The following is a 22,785-nucleotide window of genomic DNA, read 5'->3' as shown; positions in this document are numbered from 1 at the left end:
CACTAACTAGATGCCGAAAAATATGTCTGGTTAGTGCCTGAGCTGTAAACAAAAAATATAATTAGAGAAGATAATCATAACTAAATTGAGATAAAATACATTAGTAAATAGAGTTGAGTGTATTAAAGGCAAAATGTGCTTTTATTAAAAGGAGGAGATAGCTGATAAATCGGTAAACTGAGCTGTCAGCGAGTTACGGTTTACTGCTTTTTTTTTTATAAAACTTAGTGTCTAGTTGAAGTAAACGTGTTTTAAGAGGTGGTATGTCATAGATTTTATCAAGGTAGCAATGGGGAGTGTAGCACGGTAAACGGAAGGCAGTCCTGATAGCCATGTATTGTAATGCTTGTAATGTTTTGGTGAGAGTCGGGCATGTTACAGAGTAGCATGCAACTGTATTCGACTAGAGATATATTGTGCACTTTGTAAATGAACATAATAGTTTGAGGGGTACATCCTTTGTTTATACCGCTAATCCTTCAAACGAAGGAGATGCGTTGACTGATACGTGATGCAATTATGTTAATATGGGTTGACTAGGTAAGTTTAGAATTAAAATGGACACCAAGAAATTTAACTGAATTTGTGAGGTGGTCAGAGTATCGTGGATTTTAATTTGTACCTTGGGCATTCTTTTTTTTTCTTTCTAAAGAATCAATAAAATAAAATGGCTTGAAATTTGTGAGAATTGAGTGCTACCCGCCATTTATCACACCATTGCGTAATGGCGTTGATGGTAATCTGAACACGATAAGCAGCTGTAACAGGGTTAGTAGAAGTACTCCAAACAGCTATGTCATCGGCGTATTGTGAGGCATGAGTGTGAGTAATGGCAGGGAAAGGAATGTCATTACAAAAAGAATGTAGAGCAAAGAGTCATTGTTAACTTTAACTCTGGCGAAACGGTTATTTAAAAAGCCAGCTATCCAACGGATAAAAGCTATACGGAATGTTCATGGAGAACAGCTTATAGAAGAGAGCGTTATGTCACACCGAATCGAAAGCTCGCATGACATCAAGGAATACGTCCACTGGTACTTGGTTCCGGTTAAAAGCTTGAAATAGAGATTCGGTAAGTCTAACGAGATAGTCAGCAGTTTGACGTTTTTGCCGGGAGGCGTTCTGAATATTTGATAGGAGATTATTAGTCTCAGCGAAGAAAATAAGTCTATTAGTAACGATTTTTTCTAGTAATTTGTCTAGGGTGTTAATAAGGCTGATAGGTATGTAATTAGAAGGATCAGACAAGTTAGTTGAAGACTTGGGAATGACAACTTAAACACAATAGCAACAAGGTATTATTAGGGCTGCTATTTTGTTCACACAAAGTCAACATTTATGCTTATTTTAAAAACAACTACATTTATGCATAAATATCTCTTCCATCTGATGTGCGTAGTATGTATAGAATTTTGTCGTTGATTTCCTTCGTTTGATGTTTTTTTTAAATGTGAAGGTTCTCCAATGGCAATCAGCACTCGTGGGTCTTAATACCTTTATATAACAAGCTTTTCGTTTTAGCTGTTACATTTTTGTAATATGACAGTCAATCCTATAGGAAAGAGCAGCCCGTATGCGGGCGGTGAGTGGGGGTTGACAAGCCGCCTTCATTACCAACTCTTTTGGGCCTGGCATAACCAAGCGCGTAAGGCGTGCGACTCGTAATCCGAGGGTCGCGGGTTCGTGCCCGCGTCGCGCTAAACATGCTCGCCCTCCCAGCCGTGGGGGCGTATAATGTGACGGTCAATTCCACTATTCGTTGGTAAAAGAGTAGCCCAAGAGTTGGCGGTGGGTGGTGATGACTAGCTGCCTTCCATCTAGTCTTACACTGCTAAATTAGAGACGGCTAGCACAGATAGCCCTCGAGTAGCTTTGTGCGAAATTCCAAAAGAAACAAACCAAACCAACTCTATTCGGACCAGTAGATAGTGCTCGCGTAGTTTCGCGCGAAATTCAGAACAAACATTACGGCAAGAGTAAGAATGCGGTTAAAAATTTAAACAAAAGTTAAATATTGCACGTGGCAGTTAGTAGATTTCAAACCAAAAAAGCAAGAAAATTTAGCTACACAGTGATAAATTATGAATACATAGACAAAAGAAAAAAACGAGATACACTTTTCTGTAAAAGAGAAACTAATTGTTCCAGTTTAAGCTATACGACATTCTTCGGGACTAAGAAAATTATTCGTCCAAAGTTTTTACCACTTGAAATTATTGGTGTGCAAAAGTGTTAGGCGTTTCTTTGAAATTATATTTCTTGAAATAGTTTAATTTTTTTTATTAAACAAAATTGTTAGATATAATATATGTGGTTTTAATTTCAGCTTATGAAATATAAGAATGTTATTTTTATATATATTTTTCTTTATAAATGTCTTATGGAATAATGTTGTGAAAACAGTGTTTATTCAGTTACGGATATTCATTTAAATTTATATATATAAAACGTTGAGGTCCTTGGTTGTTCAGTGAAAAAATATCACTTGGACATATGTGTTTGTGAGCCATCTGATCAGGTAAAGCTTTGAATGAAAGGACATCTTGAACTAGTTAACTTGTTATTGTCTTTGTAACATATCTCATGGTTACTTACTCAGTTGTGAAGAATATTAGCGACGCTGAAAACCTAAAGGGTTTAAAGTTAGAATGTGAGTACCGAAACTCCAGTGAGCAGAGTTCGGAAAGGTTGTCATAGCAGGGTAATTGAAGAAGGGGTGAAACTGGTCACGCAAATCTTTTCGGCTACTCGCTGTTCAAATTCTTTTCGTATTCGTACGACACTGTTTCCAGTTCAGGCAGCAGGATATAATTATCATAGATGGTCAATATGCCTGTTTTGTACACATTATCATTAGACGTCACAGGAAACCATCATGGATGTTGCTTTGTTAACAAGTTCAGATTCCTTGGAATCTCCTGCTGGTTTTATCAAATATCGTGCAACTGAAGGCATCTACTGAATCATTCTTTATCTGAAATGTTACATATTCTCAGAATTGTTATCATTTAGACTACATTTTCTTTTAAGCTAGACCCTGGATACTAGTGGCCTTTATAGATGTCCTTCCAAGTAAACGTTTGAGCCACACGCGGTTAAAGATTTCATTAGAATGGATACATGTATTAAGAATAGTTTATCTTAAACATTAGAGTTTGTTCTTGTAGATATGTATTAATGCTTTCTAAAGTCTAGCGTTAAAAATACTCAAACTGATGACGTATAAATGAGTATGTTATTAAACATTCTTTACAAGTATGAAAATATGATTTGAAGAAAGTTATTAAATGTTATAGTAGTGCTGAAAAAAAATCTTCTTATTTAGTTAAATTTTCATTAAATGTTGAATTTAAAGGTTCCAAACATGCTCTTTGTGATATAGATATCAAATATTTATATTATATTTTATTATCTTTTATTTCACATTAATCAAAGTTTTCATGCTTGCGCTACATTTGAAGCCATGTCTATTCTTTTAAGTTGATTATTCAATAGAGACGGAACAAAAATCAAATCTGAAATTAAAATTACGTTCTTATTAACGTGCACTCTGAAGCTGGAAAATTTAACTTTATAAAAGCAGTAATATTTTATGTATTTATAAGAACTATGTGTTTATAAAAAATATTAGTAATTTGCAACAGTTGTTTTGTTTTACCAGTTTTTGTTATAAAATTCAAAGCTTCTATTATAAACATTGAAGTATTTTATTTGACGAATTTTCGAATGTTTAAATATATTTCTCACTTGAACACGTGAATTGTAGTCTACGAGTTTAGATCTCATCACTGAAATTGTCTTCCTTTTAACTGTGTGGGTGTTATAATGTGACTTTTTAGTCCACTATTCAACTAGAGTAGTTCAAGATGAAAGGTTAGCGATGTTGGATAGCTGTCTTCTATCTAGTCCAGTGGTTCCCAAACTTTTTTATGCCCCGCAGCCTTAAAATTTTTAATATGTTCTCGCACCCCTCACAGCAATTATTTATTTAAGAATAAAGGTGAAGGTGACCAAAACAAATGTTATCTCGAACCCTCTGGAACGCTATCTCGCACCCCAATGAATGAATTTAATTACAAGAGATAAGCAGATATAATACCCTAATTAATTTTGATCACGTTGTAAAGGTAATGTGTAGGTGTTGGTGTTTTCTTATCGCAAAGCCACATCTGCTTATCTGCTGAGTCCATCGAGAGGAAACGAACTCCTGATTTTAGCGTTATAAATTCTTAGACTTACCGTTGTACCAACGGGAGACTTTAAGTTATGGAAAAATATTCGAATTCTTGATTACTCAGTTTTTGTATTTCAAAGTGAACTTATGCTTAATATATCAAAAGTGGTTACAAATATCTCCTGTAAATGAGAAGCTTATGACCTTAAAATTCAAGTTTCGATACCTATGGCTGATAAAGCACAGTTATCCCAATTTGTAGTTTAGTAGGCAGCTAGTGATCACCATCCATCTCCAACTCCTGCTATGAAGGGGATTCAAACCTGCGACCCTCAGATTACGAGTCAAGTGCTTTAACCACCTGGCCATGCCGGGCATGAAGAAAACGTACATTGCCAGAACAATATGAAACTCCTATATATCTAAAATGTGTGGGACTAAAGTGAATTTTTGTTTTATATATTTTAAGCAGCTTAACAAGAGGATCTGCTTCAGTTGTGTTTATTTACGTTACATCTTTGAAAATGATTATGTTTGTTAGAGTGAGTTACACATTTTTAATTTCCTTGAAATAAATGTTCAGAATTTTTATAGTCTGTATATTATATTTCAGAAAAGAAAAGCTCATATATAAATTTCAAAATGAACGTTATCATGAACAGAATCTTGTAAAGTATTCTTAAAAGTATGTAAGATATTTTCCAGAGACATGTGTACACGAAATACAAAAATATTTTCTATTTACTATAAATCCTGGAGCAAACATAAAATACGCCTTTGAGCATGAAAACATTTACCTGTCTCAGCTTACTGTCACATTCTTCGATTCTCTTTTTATAAACACGCAACGTAAAGTGAGCACACATATGCTTAGCAAATATATATTCCACACTTAGTTAAAATACACAAGAATTCTTACAAATATTTCCTACTATTTTGCCATTTTTCCTCCACAAACATAAATAACAGTTTACGTATTTACTATATACTGATAGCATTTTTCTTTCTTCAAGCAAATTAATTCAATAAACTTTCTTATTTCATTCTACTAGTGCTTGAAAAAATCTGATTTTAGAAAATAATTATTTGAAGGCAGTCATTTACTATGACAGTAAAATATCACGATACCCAGCGTATTGTATCAGGTAAGCAAACATGACACCGAAAATCAACATTATAAATAAAAGAACGAAGAAACTGTAATTATCTAATACATTACACAGGCAATAAATATATGCTGATTATTAGCAGCTTCTATATCATATTTTATAAATTAACATTTCTCACTTTATATTTATAACTGTTACGGAAAGTACGTATTATTTTATGGGCATGATTAAAGTTGCAATGAACAAATTGAACGGAACTTGAACAATATATATTGCTCTCTAATAAATAATTGCTTAATATGGTAGGCCGAATATTACTAAATTTTATTAAGAATGTGAGCTCTTTAAACTTAAAAATGACCTCGTTCGAAAGATTGACTTGATCCTGCTGAATGAGCGTCATTTCAACGGCGTTTCAAGGTGGTTGCATCTGGTTGCAATGGATTACATATTAAGACTGCGTTTCATAAACGGTTTTGCATTCAAAACATATGTAAGGAAAGCGGTACAATCGTGTGTTTTCTTTTTTTTGGAAAAAGTTATCTGTTTCTTCAGTTTTAACTCTGTTAACAGTTACTGTCATAAATGTTGGTTCTGCAGAAGAGAAACATAAAGACGCTGAAGACGATGTTTCGTTATATTTGTACACCGAATGCCGTTTTCGATTTTTTTTTCTGGAATTCCGTGGATACTAAATTGGTGTCGTTCCAAATTACTCTTGTGACGAGTAGCATAATTACAAAGTTCAAATAAAAATTATTTTAGTCCGTTGTGAACAGTCAAGTGACGTCTCAGTAGAGCTCTTCGGCAAAAAGCTTCGTTTAGAAAGGTTGCAAACATATCCTTCTCTGCGTAAAGTTTTCGTGTGAAAATGCAAAACGGCTTTGCTTTAAAATTGTGTCCCACAACATTCTAGAATTTTTTAACTCTTGTGGTGCATGGATAAAAAGTGGCGTTTCAAGTTGTTTTTTCTCTATCAGCTTCATACGGCGTGTTGGTTCTTTTTCACTCGACGAGTTGTTTTCCATATTCTTATTCTTGATTGTTAAACTCGTGCTAAAATTATAAAGGAACGTTGACATTATCGATATCAAATAAAATAATTTTACTTTTAATGTTTATCAATTCGTTCCAGCAACTGTTATAAATGTAAATTAACTGTATGGTTAGTTAAGTAAAATGTGATTTTCTTTACTTTGCTAAACCAAATATTTGTTTATTCCGTTGATGTTGCGTCTGAAACTCTTTCATAAAAAAATTATGGACACATCACCAGAAAATGAAGGTAATACTAAATAAAACTATTATTTTTTTAAAAATATAAGCTTCATGGAATTTAGGAAGTTTGTTCTACGATTTATGCAATTATCATTTTGACTAATAAAATAAAGGGATATAAATATTCTGCCTGTACTAAATGAATAAGAGAACTATAATAAACAAATTGTCGCGTACTGAAGATGGTTGAGGTACTCGACTCGTAATCTGTGGATGGCGTGTTTGAATCCCCATCACATCAAACATGCTAACCATTTTAGCCGTGGAGGCGTTATAATGTTACGGTAAATCCCACTATTCGTTGTAAAAGAGCAGCCCAAGAATTGACGGTGGCTGGTGATGACTAGCTGCCTTTTTTTTAGTTTTACACAGCTAAATTAGGGACTGCTAGCGTTATATACCTTTAGGATTATTGCTGTGCCAGAGGAGAATAAGTTTATAATGATAGAAGTAGTCATGCTATTCCACACAATGACATATCTATCAAGTTACCAAACAGTGATAGACTAAAGAGAAGATATATAAAAAACGCCACACGCTGTAAGCTAATGAGCAACTCTTTTAGGAACTAATAGTGAAATTCATTGTAAAGATGCTGTGGATAAAGCCTACAATGTGCATGTTCGACGACAAGGATTTGAGTCCCCTACCCGCAGATTACTAGTAAAAAGATATGTTTTTTTTTTCAGGAAGTGATAATATAATTAAAAACATAAATTAGTTTACCTTATTGGTGATGAGTGAAGGCTTTAAAATTTCACTTTTGGATACTCCGTTTTCTCGCACATCAAAGTTTGAATGAGTAGATCCTCTACACCCTGAACAGGTTTGTAAAATTAACAAAGGCTTTTAGAATTGACAAGCAATTTATTTGTACAATATTCAATGAAATAATAAAGAAACGAAATCAACACAAGACACAAAATCTTTATATCATAAAAGAATTATCTAATGTCAGAGAAAGATGTTATTGTGTTTAATTTGAACTTGTGTGTTTGATCCAACCTCTCTTCTTTATCCGAACTACTAATTTCACCGACTTTCGTGCCACAAGACATCCTCAGTTCAATCCCTACAAACATCTTCACAAACATAATCTCCGTTCTACTTTTATCTTCTCTTGTTTGCAACTCGTAGTAAAAACATAATTCGCTGTGTTTTCGGCTGCAAGTCGCGTGAAAATTACTTAATCTTCATCAAATTATCACTTCCGAGAACATCATACATTCATAGTCCTTACCAACTTGCCACGAATCGGTGTGAAAAGAAACATAAAAGACTGACTTCGGTTATATTCTTAACCAAAATAACCATCAAAAATCGGAAGGAAGAACTACATATTTTATTTCGGAAAAGAAAAAAATTCAAAACTGTTTTACCAGTTAGGTAGTTGAATAATTAATTGTTACAACCTGATAATTATTATTTAAATACCTGACGTGTTTTAGTTTATTATATGATGACAAAGAAATTGATATGAAACCTTGTAGACTTTAATTTAATATTTCATCAATATTGTTAATTATAATGTTTAACAATTTCAAACTGTTACTATTACTATTGACTTTGACATTTATGCATTCTTAACAAATTATATGGATTTAGAACTAAACTACATCTCTTAAACTTGCCAAAATTGAGATATTATAGGTATGTTTATAATAGAATCCTCCTGTGATAACTTTTAGTTTCAGATTTTGTTTTGCATATCTACTGTATAATCATCGTACACGAATAAACATTTCGCAGCGCAAGGTAAGGTTTAATAACTTTGGTCAGTTTGAAAACAAATATATGAAAATATATAAGCGTTTCATTTTTAGATCTCAAAAAGCACAATTGGAAGCTTTGAAGAAATCATTTAACAAAATTTTAAGGGAATGAAAAGAAACAAATTTTCAGTATTAATGAAATCATATTAGACATTTGTAAATAATATTTAATAAAATAGTCATTTATACAAGATGAATTTGAATATTTTAACGCTGAACTTTAGAAATCATTAATACATATCTTCAAGAACAAACTCTTATATGTAAGATATCTATCGTTAATATGTGTTACTATATCTGATCATATCTTCAGCTGCGTGTGGAGTCATTTACAGAGATGACCAGTAAGTACCCAAGGTCTAGCAAATATTCCGAAAAGACTGTACGGCTTAAATTGAAAGAATTAGTTCCTCTTTTACAGTAATTTCACCTTTTTTTTTTTTCTCACTCCATAGCTAACTTTTCTTTTTTGTTTTGAAATTTGCTTACTAAACGTATGACACTAAATATAGAACAACATTGTTACTCTTACTGTAATGTTTGTTTGTTTTGAATTTCACACAAAGCTACATGAGGGTTATCTGCGTCAGCCATTCCAAATTTAACGGTCGTAACACCACCCACCGCCAACTCTTATACTTCTCTTTTACCAGCGGATACTGGCACTGACTCTCATTAGGACATCATCACGTTTTAAAGGGCAAACGTATCTAGCAGGACGGGTATTCAAACTATGCACTCTCAGATTAAGAGTCGATAGCCCTATCCACCGGGCCATACCAGGGTTACTGGAATGGATAAGAAGAGATAATAAAAATTATAGTATACCTCAGTTAATTATGCGTCAGTCTTACATACATGACTGATGTAGAGAATTCACCTCTGTTAGATTTTAATCAGATCATATAATATATGATTTTATAGATTTTGAATCATTTATGGAAACATAAATCTAAATATATTCTAAATTAATTAGTTTAGTTATCGTGCCTAGCTGTAACTTCGTGGTTCGCATCCCATTGGTCCAAAAGGACCAATGCCCGTGATAAATACTATCAAAGATAATTGTCAAACACAATTCCTTACATGAGTTTACTTCTTAATAATGTCTGTGACATAAAATAATAAGTAAAATAGCTATAGCAGTAAATTAGTTGTTTAGTAGGATAGTTACGGGTCTGAATATCTGAGAGTAGGCAGGCCTAGTATGGCTAGATGATTAGGGCGCTCGACTCACGATATGAGGGCGGCGGGTTCGAATCCCAGTCACACCAAACATGCTCACTCTTTCAGCGATGGGAGGTTATGATGTTAAGGTCAATCCCATTATTCGTCCGTAAAAGAGTAAAACAAAAGTTGGTGGTGAGTGGTTATGATTAGCTGCCCTCCGTCTTGTCTAACATTGCTAAATTAGAGACGGCTAGCGCAGATAACTCACGTGTAGCTTTGCGCAAAATTCAAAAAGAAACATGAAAGTAGAAACAAGGAAATCTAAAGAGAAACTGTGAAGACATGGTAAAAATATTTGTGAAACTAAACAGAATTAAACTTTAATGAATAAATAAAATAATGGACAATAAAAAATTGTAACTTCCAAAAAAAGGAGATACAAAAATGTATTTTTGAAATTGTCCTACAATTGAATTTTGGACATATCACAATTTAGGAAATTAATAAGATACTAAGTCCAACTTTTACACATTTTCCATTGTAAGAATGATAAAATTAGATGACATCAGTAGTTCGTCTGTACTGAAAAGAATAAGAAAATAATAAAGAAAAAATTGTTGTGTACTTGTTTGTAGAAAAAAAAAAACTATCGTACTGAAATGTAGTGACCTTAAAAATTGTTATGAATGTAATTATGACGTAATTTTAAAAAAATCTACTGTTTCATAGACCTAAACTAGTATAGCATAAAGTGTTATATGTCATAATATTTGTGATTTTAACACTTATCGAAACGATCATCCAAACAACTAACAAATACTCTGCAACACAAGTTACATTATAGCTTTTATGAAGAGTATCCTGGAAGATATGAAATAGGTATTTATGCTTTTATTTTTCCTATTTAATGTGTTTATAATATTTTAAAAGTGTTACTTTACTGTACTGTGTGTAAAAGATTGTGTATGTTTTAATGATAGCTTTCTCATTCCAATTTCTTTGAACTGTTGCAAGCTTGTAGTAAAGAGAAATGTATTCGACAGCTGTATTAGCTAACTGTCCCTGATTTAAAAATAATAAAATAGAGTGAATGCAGCTAGCCAGAGCTACTCGCTGCCCACATACGGGCTACTCTTTGTCAATGAAAAATAGTATTGACTGTCATGTTAAAAAAATTTAATAACTAAAATGAAGAACATGCTAAGTGACGGGATTCAAACCCACGATCACTTATTCCCAGATAAGAACCTTGATTACCAGAAAATGCAAGGCGACAAAAAACAACAACAACAAACTTGTATACTAACTACGTACATTGGAAAAATTGTTTATACGTTGATATAGTTATTCTGGGAGCGAAATAGTACCCATAATAATGACTTTGTGAAATGACTGATTGTTCAAAAATATTTCGTTAGAACTTTGTATTAATTATGATGTAAATACACAGTAAAAACTATATAACAATAACTTTTTCCAAAAACAAAATTGTTAATAAACTTCCTCTTATTCTCTATAATCTTCATTTGCGAGTCAATAACTCAAAACAGAAAAATTTGCTTTTATGTCGTTATGTATTGTAATTGCATCTTTAATAAACGGGTTTGTTGATTAGGTCGAATTCATTTTGTAATTATTTCAACACGAATAAATAAGTTGATATTTTTAATAGATAGAAGTAATATGTCTTTATTCACCTTAATTAATATTTGGAAAATCAGCTTAAAATATTTTATGTTTGTTCTGCTGTTCTTTCTTTAAACCTACGGACGCAAACTGTGAACTTGTGATTAAACAACTAAGAACTTATTATCCAGCACTTTGTCACTTATCTATTTTCAAACAACCTAAAACTACAATGAATCTTACTACAAAACGTATTATATAATTATTAAAATATATAAAAGTGCACCTATTTACAGAGTTTCTTATCTAATGGGTCTTGGATACGATAGAGAGGGACTGGTCTTGGCGACAAGTTAGAACGCGTGTTGATACTTTCAGGCGGATGGTGAACAAACGACTATACCACCGAATCAAGGTTATGTTTATTCCACTGAACACTTCATTTCTAGAACTTATTTAGGAGCGACATACCACTTACACTGTTAGACTCACAAAGCTTAACACATTACAGTCTTCCACTGTTTTTTATATAGTCGTTTTTCAGCATACAGAAAGCTTAAGTTACCTCAGTCATCACTTCATATTATATCTGTTTTAACTTCATTTAGGGTAGTTTGTTCTTAGTTTAAGCACAGGTTTCACTCTAAGCATGAAATATTTGACTACATGCGTTTCAATAGCTATTCTAAGATTTTGAGCTTAAAAGCTATAGGTTTATTACCAAAATATAACCTATATTGCCAGTGTTTTCTGTAAAATGGCGCTGTTCACTATTACTTAAAAAAAACTAGACGTTAAAGGTCTGAAAGCTACCTTGATAACCTTACCTAAATCTAGATAGTTTGAAAGTAGAAATAGTAGAAGATACGCACAAGTATCTTGAAGTTGTTTATATGCTTGTTTTTTCCTATCTTAGATTCCGTGAATTCAGATTACACCAAATGAAAACACTACGAAACATACGATTTATAGAATTAAAGTTGGTTGTTACAGAATTCAGATAAATTATTTTATGCGTAATAATAACAAACATATTCAAAATGTTATGAGCTGCGTATACGAGTTTTAAAAATCTTCTTGTGACATTCTATTTTACAACTGTCATCCAAACACATGAACTTTAACGGATGTGATTAGCATAGCAATGAATAAGTTGAGAATGGAAAACGAGATCGTTATAAATGTTAAGAATATACTTTCTTCTTAATTAAAATAGATGTAACGGAAGACCAATAACCAAGTTAAAAGGTTTGTCTTGAGCCAGCTGACGATGTCTCAAAACTGCATGAATGAGTGTCATCTCGAGGGCCTCTGTTGCTGGAGTCTCTCGTTAGAACAGTGATAAGTCTACGGATTTCCAACACTAAAATCAGGGGTTTGATTCCCTTTGGTGTACTCCGTAGATAGCTCGATGTAGTTTTGGTATAAAAAAAACACATAGACTCTTTCTGTGTTCTTGTAGTCACAGTGAAATTATATTCGGACTGCTTTTTAAAAACACTTTTAAATTAAAAACATTTGTGATAACAGCAGTATAATCGGATATTTTCCTTGCTTGGAGAAATTCTGCTTGTCGTTTAAGTTTCAACTCTGTTTACAAGTTCTGCCATTGTAGTAGTTTGTTAATTTGGGTATATTATATACGCCAGTGCAACTGGAGAAACTGACAAAGTTCCCACGTTCTCTTTCATCTTCTATAGAAGACAAATATAAAGACTGTAATGAAGACTCTAGTGTTGACCTGCACACTGAATTCCTTTTCTCATTATTTTTCCTCTGAAATTTCGCTGATATCGAACTGATGTCTCTCCAAATTACGGTTGTAAGTAATAACATCAACAATATGCTCACATGCATATTATTTTAAACCGTTGTAAGTATTCACGTGACCTCTCAGTAGAGCTTTCTGGCAAAAGTTTTGTGTACAAATATTGGAAAAATAACCTTCTTCATGCCATGGTTTCGCGTGATTACGCAGAATGAAGTATTAATTCGTTTTGTTTTGTTTTCAATGAAACATCAGAAAAGTTAGTTTAACACGACAATAAGCGATTTTTTTTTTTTCTCATTTTGATACTAGTTGCCTTCAAAACTGGGTGCTATCTGTCAAACTAACAATTTCCTCCTTTCTGAGATATAAAGCCTGTGTAAGAACTTTAAGCACTTGTATTTATAAGTTTTAAATTGTATTAGATGTTAATCTTTCACACTAATATTTACAATAACAAATCGTCAATTACCTTACATAGTTTTATACATCTTGTGAATTCATGGATAACGAATAAATAAATATATGAAGTATTAGCGAGGTTCATGTTGAAGCAACATACTAAAGACGATTATTGTTGATGTTGTTGAATTAACAGTTGTTGTTAACAGGTATGTATCAGATAATTAGCCAAAGGGTGAATAAGAGAAGAAAGAAAAAAGGTATCTCAGAACAGCTGGTATGGGCATTAATACTTTTATCGATAAGGAGAGAACAACATTTTAACATTTCTAGGTCATCTTCAGGTTAACAAAGAGATAGTTTGAATGTGATTGTTAACAGACACGTCTTAGAAACGAGAGTATAAACTTGTACGGAATTGCAGGAGGCGTTGTAGGTGGATGTTAGGATATTAATTTCTATAGGTATAAAGGTATTCCTTTATACTGGTTTAATTTTGGTTTTAGTTGCTGTATAAGTAGGGTTTCTTCGATTTTGCGTTTGTTTATATTTGTTTCCTACTTAATATCTGGGTATTCTCTATGGTTATGTTGTTGTTGTTTTGAATTAAACACAAAGCTACTCAATGGGTTATCTGTGCTCTGCCCACCACGGGTATCGAAACCCGGTTTTTAGCGTTGTAAGTCTGCAGACATACCGCTGAGCCACTGGGGGTTATGTTAGGTTGTATTGTTTTTAGTTCCACTGTTTTAAAGCGTGTAAAGGTTGTTTTTCTTTTAGTTCTTTCAATCTGGTTTCCATTTTTTTGCTTGTTTCTTCAATATAGAAGTCGTGACAGTTGTTGCTTTGTATTTTATAAATAATGTTGGTGTTTTGTTTCTCAGTGTAAGTGTTACACAGTATGCAGTTCAGTTTTGTACCTGGTTTTTGAATAAATTTGGTGTTTACTGAAATATTGTGTTTTGTTATAATTTTTTTTCCCAAATGTTGGTTATTTTTTGCTGACGTCGGGAACACAAGGTATGCAGCAGTGTAAGGTTTTGTAGCTTGTTGTGTCTTGGATTTTATTGTTGTTTGTTTCTTGTTGATCAAGGTGTGTGCGTATTATTTTTCCATGGTTTTTTGAGAAAATTTATTAATGTTGATGAAGTGTTGTTTTATTTTGTTGATTTCATCATAAATTTTATCAAGTGAGCATAGTTTTGTGACTGTGTTTATTTGGTTTCTTAATATGTTGAGTTTTTGTTTTGTTTTATGTGCTGAGTCCCAGTATGGGTGATATTTTTGTGGATTTCTAGATTTTCTGGATTTGAATTGTGTATCAGTTCTAGTGATCTTGAGGTTTAGAAATTCTATTTGATTAGTGTTTTCCTGCTCACGGGTGAACTTAATGTTGGGGTGCATCGAGTTACGTGGCTAAAAAATCTAAGTATGTGGTCTGTAGATGTGAATGTATCAATTATATCATCAACATACCTGTACTAGTATAGTAGTGGGTGTAACTCTGAATTGATCGCTTGAAATTCAATCTATGTCATAAAAATGTTGGTTAGAACTGGTGACACGGGATTCCTCATACTTAGGCCATTTATTTGTAGGTAGTTTTGATTATTGAAAATAAAGTTAGTTTTGGTAGTAATGAATTCTATAAGGGTTGCTAACTGGTTGCTGGGGATGTGCATCAGTGGGTTGGGAGCTTATATATAAAGTTCTGAAGCCATCCTGCAGGCTTCAGTTGTTGGGACTTCTGTGAAGAAGGAGATTACATCAAAACTGGCCATTAGGGCATTATGATTTAGTTGAGTAATAATATATTTAAAGTTGAAAGAGTCTTTCAAAGAGGAGCAAGCTGATGTTACATATTTAGAAAATGCCAGCGCTATATATATTCATATTACCAGATTTTGATAGTTTATGTCTTATACTTGAGGAAGGAATATCTTGTGTAAATTTTGCCTTAACTATTTATAGAAATATATATCTATCTTTACTGAATATAGAAATATATTACTTTACAAGTGTTTTGTATATTTCTTGTTATTTGTAGCCATCTTTAAACAGTGTAACAAAATCATGTTGTTCAGATGTAAAGTAGTTTTGTATATTTCTTGTTATTTGTAGCCATCTTTAAACAGTGTAACAAAATCATGTTGTTCAGATGTAAAGTAGTTTTGTATATTTCTTGTTATTTGTAGCCATCTTTAAACAGTATAATCAAAATCATGCTGTCTAGGTGTAAAGTAGTCATTCGGAGAAAGAGAGCAACTATATAAATAATCTTGTAGTTAACAAATGACTGTCTACATGTTTTGATGCTAATCAAACTGTCCCTAGTTAAAAAAAATACAGAATAAATGGCGAAATTACCATTAACAACATGGAAAGAATTTACAGAACAAATTAAAATAAAAAAATCTTTAGTGGTTAAGAAATATTGGTAACACCCTCCCTTTAACAGACAGAGACGTCATTAAGTGCTCAAACTATTCCTGTCCCAGGCTTATATAAACTGTAATATTTGGTGTTTTAGATGGGTATTGATCATATTTTTTATTCTGATTTTCCAAAACAACAACTGAGGAATTGGAAAATTGCCAAATAGACTGTTTTTTTTTTTTTTAATTTTGGGTAGAGCTACATGAGAACTAACTGCGCCAGACGTCCCTAATCTAGTACAGTAAGAATAAAGGGAAGGCAATGAATCATCATCAGAGACCGCGGACTCTTTGGCTATTCTCCTATGAATGAAGAATTCATTGATTGAAATATTTTAACCCTCATTATTGAAAAGGTGAACTTGTTTAGTGTGACGGGGATTCAAACCCATAACCATGAGATTACGAGTGGAGTTTCCTAACCGCCTGTTCATGCTGACATTTCAAAATAGAATCGTGACAAATACTCCATGAGCCAGCTATGTAGTGAAGTCTACATAATAATTATTGTTCAATTCTTTGTGTATTACAAACTCGGACTTTTCATCATTACTATACACAACCAAATATTAAGCCCAGACTTTAGATGAAATAATCAGCTCAGAGAAAACTTGTATTCTGTTTAAGTCTTGAATAGAATTGCATAAAATTAACAAAAATAAAAAAGAACATTTTTAGACATTATTAAAATATTAAATAACTAAACATAGCAGCAGAAAGTAAGGTAATATCAAATCATTTATATATATACTTATACAGGAAACATACTATTTTGACTTACTATTTAGTATATTTAACATGCCACATTCATGTATAAGATTAAAATACATAAACATCATGTTAAAACTGAGAGTTAGATGGTGATTATGAAGTTCATCTCTCCGTAACTCCGTATTTCTTATTTCATTCACTAGAACTTTGAAAATTGCTTTCTATCACCTATTGCTTTTAATAAAAATTATATAAAGTTTGGGTAACACAAGATTGTATCGTAAGCGTTAAAGTTAAGAAAATAGTTGATTTGTCTAAATAATTTGCTCGTTTGAATTTCTCGCATATGTAAGTTCACATTATAGTTGAAATATAAAAGATAATTCACAAATTATTTAATCGTTAAGTTTGTGAATTAATCTTAAGATATATGTTTCTATTCCGCATTTGTGTACGGATCGCAGACTGAGTAATGCTTCGGATTACATCCACTAAACAGTCATAAAGTAGAAACATTCAAGAGTATATATTTTTATTCATGTATATATGTGTGGACATATTCTTCTTCTTTTTTTAACTTCTATTTAATGTTTTTTTTTAAGTATTGGAGTCTGCACCAAATAGTACAAAGTTGAATAAGGTAAACCGAAATCAAACAGTAGCAGAAATCAAACAAATGCACTTAGAGTAAGAAATGAATACAATTACAGTGACGAAAACTACGCATTGAAAAAGATGATCTAAGACCATTCATCGTCTAACATTGAACAATTATTGAAAACATAAAAAAATACGTATGTGAAAGATAAAAAATTTAAACAGAGTAATCCTTATATCTCTCACAATGAAAAAGGTCAGTCGCCTGGTATAACTCTTTTATTTATCAAGAGAAACTAAAGGTAAAATATGTATTCATTTTATTTGAATACACACTTATTTTCTGTTCAGTAGGTGTTTTTTCTTTTATATAGAAAGGCCATAGCTTGCAATTTGCTGTGTTTATCGAGGTTAAGTAAATCGTTGATTTCAGTATTGCAAGATCTAAGTTATACCGTTGTTCTAAAGAAAAATACTTTAATTTATTATACGCGTAAACATATAAAACACATTTTGAATATTCTACTAAGGTCAGCGTTTTTACGTGTTTATGAAGTATTCCGTAATGAGCAAGAAATCCTTTATATATAAATTAAATTATATCTTATTAGAATTATTATAATTTAAAATAAAAGAAATTTAACTTAATATTACCGATTGAAATTACCTCACAACTATAAGAATTTTAATCACTTTACCATTAGTTTGTTACGCGCACTTTCATTATGCCATGTCTGATGAAATAATCTTGAATAACGTTTTCATTGTAGGGTTAACGAGTCGATACCATTATTATGTTCCTATTCAAATAATGTACGTGAAGGCAGCAAATTTAAATGAAAGCTTTATAAGTATATGAATGATAAGTGTTTCCTTTTACTGTTTTAATAGTTTAGAAGTTGGGACAGCCTAGATGGAACACTATAGCTTTTGTTGTCTAAACTTTATATTACACTGTATTATGTTACGATTGCTATAATATCACGACAGTCAATAGTAATCGATAGTTTATACAAAGATTTCATCTTTCAAAATGATTATTTTAGTTATGAAGAGCTACGCAGTTTTGTTTTCATAGCAAATGATCTATTTTACAAAATAATTATTTTCAGTCAGTCATTTACTACGATATTAAATTGTGTCGCGATACTCAGCGTATCTTAACAATTAAGCAAACAAACATTAAACACCAAGTTTATAATCAAAAGATCAAAGAAACTTTAATTATCTAATACATTATACAGGCAGTTAATCTATGCAAAATATTAAGAGCTTCGAAAACATTTTGTAAATCAACTTTGATCACTATATTACGTGAAATACCTAAACTTCAAGGAGACTGACTAAAGTAGCAATTAAAATTAATGATGGATATTGGTTTCCAATAAATAATTATTTGAAATAAGACCAGATTTTACTAAAACTTATCAACATCAGTGGTTCTTTTAAATTGAAATTGAATTCGTGGAGGATAGGAAACAATTTCAAAAGTTTATCTTGAGCCTGCTGAAGAAGTGTCATTTCCAGAGATCTCGTGATGGATTGTACTGGATTATATAATTGTAAAACTTAAGAAAACAGCACAATCGAATATTTTTCTTTTGAGAGAAAAATTGTTTCTTCAGTTTCAACTTTATTCAGAATTTTGCCGTTGTAAACGTTGAATTTTGAGAAGTAAAGTGTGGTAATTCGTTTGTGTATACAGCGGGATTGATAATTGTACAAATTAATAAATTATCCACGTTAATTCTCTTATTATCTAGAAAACATATCCAAAGACGGTGATAAAGACGTTTCCGTATTTTTGCACACCGAATTCATATTGCGATTTGTTTTCAATCCCATGGACACGAAATGGACGTCTCCAAATTACTCTTGTGACTAGTAGAATAAATGTACTCAGATTCAATGGAAATTATTTCAATCCGTTATAAACACTCGCGTGACGTCTCAGTAGAGCTATTCGGCAAAATAAGCGATTACAAAGGCTAAAAACACAAATCACCTTTGCTAAAAAATCGTTTTCTACAATTTCATAGCTACACGAAAAACAAATATACTACGTGTTGATCTTTTTCACTCACCGAGTTGATTTCCATAATCTTGATCGTTAAATTCCTGCTGAAATAACAAAGAAACAGTACACTATCTATGTAAATTCGGATAATTTACCTTGCTAATGTTTATTAGTTCGTTTCAGACACGGCTTTAAAAGTAAACTAACTCTGATTTTTCAGGTAAGACACAATTTCCTTTAATTTACAAAAATAAACATTTACGTAAAAAGAAGTGAAATTACAATACTACAAAGGGCGCTGATACACCATATGCCTTTTAGTATGCTTTTGACAGAACATCAACACAACAGAGACAAACACCTGAGGCCTGCACAATGGTTTTAATGTAATGTTCACAACTACGAACCTGAGGCTCAATGGTTTTTGCTCCCCCACTGTTCTCATTCTTAAAGTGCCTGCCTTTACAGCATATATCCAATCCTGTAAACGAGTTGCAGTTACGTCACGCAAACACGTGATATAAACTTTTGCGGCCATGATGGTAGGCTAGACGCCTCATCAGTGCGCCTCAGTTAGCTGGTCACCAGTTCGTTTCTCATAACAGTTCTGAATTATTTTGACCATGGTGACTACATGTGTAGCTGTTGCTTGTCAGGACAGACAAGACCGAGATCCAGGAAAGAACTTTCACCGTTTTCCGACGGATCCTGGGCGTAGATCTCGATGGATCGCTGCAGTAAAGCGAGAAGGTTGGCAGCCCACCAGCGCGAGTCGTGTCTCCAGTGACCATTTCATTCTGAGTAAGTAACCACTCTTTCTGCAGGAGATAATAAATATATAGTTTAGATTACAAATATAGGAGGGCTCTGAAACCAGAAATGAAATACAATCGTTCTATAGTTGTGTTGAGGCTGTACAAATATTATATTATATTCTTTTACTTTTATAAGTAGGGGCTGCATAAACAGTTATAAACAAAATAGTTCATGACAGGTCACAAAACAACGATTATAAAATTCTATCCCTGTATTATTGTTTAGCTTAACATGCATCACAACTGTGTATTGTATAAAATTTACTTTTCATTTAAAAGAACGATACATAAACAACTCGGTTACTCTTGCCTCTTGGATTAGAGTCTTCTTGTTTAATGAATAACAGTTAATGATTCACTTTTATTTAAATAAAAAATTTCAAGCTGCAAGCTATTTACATATATTATCATGTACTATATAATAGTATATATATATAAAATCAGCTAATTGTCACAAAATTATGTAATATGTTTATTTTTTTGTATTACAGGTAAGAATGATGACTTTCTATCCCCAGACTACGTTCCTTTACAGTTCCAATATGTCTTCTTCATCAAGACCTCAGACATATTTCGTTAAGATTAAGATTCAACATGAATATGCAATACTTAGGTTTTCTGTACGGTGTGCATTCTTCAACAATACCTAGGTTGTTTCAGACAGTTGTTGATGATGTGATGTATGCTCGTTTAGTTCCAGCAACCATTTTCTGGCCAGATCGTGATCTTCTTCGTAGAACTGTTCCCACCTGTTTCCAGAGAACATTTCCAAAGTGTGCATGAGTCATTGATTGTTTTGAAATTTGTATTGAGAAACCCTCTGATTTTAAAGCAAGAGCTAAGACGTATTTCGATTACAAGTCACATAATACAGCAAAATATTTGATTGGTATTTCACCACAACGAGTAATAATTTTTATACCCAAAGGCTATGGAGTTAGAGCAAGTGATAAATTCATAACAGAAGATTCTGAGTTTCTTAACAACTTCCATCCAGGTGACACAATATCGGCCGACAGAGGGTTTGATCTAAAAGATACATTTGACTACTGTGGTGCTAAATTGGAAATTCCAGCATTTACAAAAGGTAAAACGCAACTGTATGCTGTGGATATTGAAAATAACCAGACAAATAGCAGCTGTTAGAATATATGTGGAACGCTTCATAGGTGTTACCAGACAAAAATACACAATGTTGGAATCAGTTATTCCAATTACTGCTGTACATGGTGTTGATGTTGACAACATAAATAATCTTGATAAAATTGTGCATGTTTCCTGTTCTTTGGTGAATATGTGTCCTTCTGTTATCCCGAAAGATTAGTAAATTATGTTTTATGTCCCGGTAATATGTTGTACCTTCACTAGTTATGTTTGTGCCGAGTAAATGTTTGGAGGTATTTGACTTTCATTTTTTCAAGTGAAAAGAAAAACTGTAAACCTGTATACACAAATAAACATAAATATTGCAATATATCACATGTATTTATTTATGCTCACAAAAGTAAAATTGTCACACCCAGCCAGGTCACAAAGATTACAATTTCCACATTTATCACTTAATATTTAAATATTCAACATGAGCAGTCTATGCAGTAAACTCAAATACCGTACAATGATAATTAACATAACAGTGTACAATGATAATGTGTTAATGAGGTAATGCTAAATGTCATTGTACTGAATGTCAGGTTTTGGATGGGCATCAATGAAACTAGTGAAATTTTCAGGCGATATCAGATATGGGTCGACTTTGATGGCACTGATTTTATCAATATAACAATCCCGATGATTATGACTCAAGCCTTTTGCATAATCAGATAAACATATAGGTCCATTCATATTGAAGATTGATTTGATATGACTAATGACAACATTTACACCACGCGGTCACAGTTCACAATGTATACAACCATACATACGGTCGACTACGCTGTCTGGTGATATTGCCTACCAATATGGCGTCAGCATTGATACCACGTGGTCAGTGACGTCAGATGTAAAGCCACTATATTCTGGGAGATTCATTTAATAAGAGCATCTATAGATATTCATCGAGTCTACCGTGATAAAGACGGCTTAGTGATCGATAGGTGTGTAGAGCCGCGTAGACCTACGTGTGTGCAACCCTTTTTTCTAAGCTGTGGTGTTAGCCTCCCTCTTCTGTGACCAAGCGTATACGAACAATAACCATATTCGCCTTATCTTACACTACTTACGCTAGTGCTAAAACCGACAGAGCTCTAACGCCGAACCCACTTGGTATTAAGTAGTTTTAAAAATCCTCAAAGACTACGTCAATAGAAGATAGAGCTCACAACTTAGTAATTTCAGAGATATTAATTTTATTTCAGATTCAATTAATAAAAAAAAACATTTGCGAGGTGTACGATAAAGAATCATTTTTAATGATTAAAAATGTAAGAAAATCTCGTTAAATCGAAACTCTTGACAGACTCCAAACTACATTTGGTAGACACGGAAGTAAGTAAAGAAGTTTATTATGATAAAAATGGGATTTTGATATCTGTGGACATAGCATATGTTGTCCGTTATATAGCTTTGTGTTTAGTAGTAAATTAATGCAATTTGAAAAAAAAAATTAATATTTTATAACAACAAGTAAGATTTCGTAATTAATCAGAACCAAAGAGTCGCAGACTTACTTATACGTGTTGCGTGTAAATTCCAATTATCAAAATTTTCATAGTCTGTATATTATATTTGAGGAAGGAATAGCTCACATATGAGTTTCAAAATAAACGTGATCATGAAGATTATCTCGTAAAGATGTTTTTATACAACATTATCTTTTCTCTCCTGAAAACTATCTGAGATACATGCTAGAGACTTATGTACAAATAATACAAAAATATTTTGTATTCATTCTAGTTCCTGGCACAAATATAAA

At 32.5% G+C, this 22,785-nt stretch overlaps 2 protein-coding genes across 2 annotated transcripts in view; one reads left to right on the top strand and one right to left on the bottom strand.

Annotated features, from left to right (window-relative positions):
• LOC143225826 (uncharacterized) overlaps positions 1–22,785 on the bottom strand; it is a 439,460-nt gene that overhangs the window by 103,006 nt on the left and 313,669 nt on the right. The gene's annotated exons all lie outside the window — the stretch shown is intronic.
• On the top strand, positions 19,606–21,346 carry LOC143227199 (THAP domain-containing protein 1-like). The gene is made up of 2 exons (XM_076458691.1): positions 19,606–19,860; positions 20,366–21,346. Exons 1-2 carry the CDS (start codon positions 19,683–19,685, stop codon positions 20,452–20,454), a joined length of 267 nt encoding a protein of 88 aa, XP_076314806.1. The 5' UTR covers positions 19,606–19,682; the 3' UTR covers positions 20,455–21,346.

This window comes from Tachypleus tridentatus, chromosome 9 (genome assembly GCF_004210375.1).
Source record: "Tachypleus tridentatus isolate NWPU-2018 chromosome 9, ASM421037v1, whole genome shotgun sequence".
NCBI lineage: Eukaryota > Metazoa > Arthropoda > Merostomata > Xiphosura > Limulidae > Tachypleus > Tachypleus tridentatus.
Note: the sequence above shows the minus strand (reverse complement) of the source record. Positions and strands in the feature narration are given on the sequence as shown.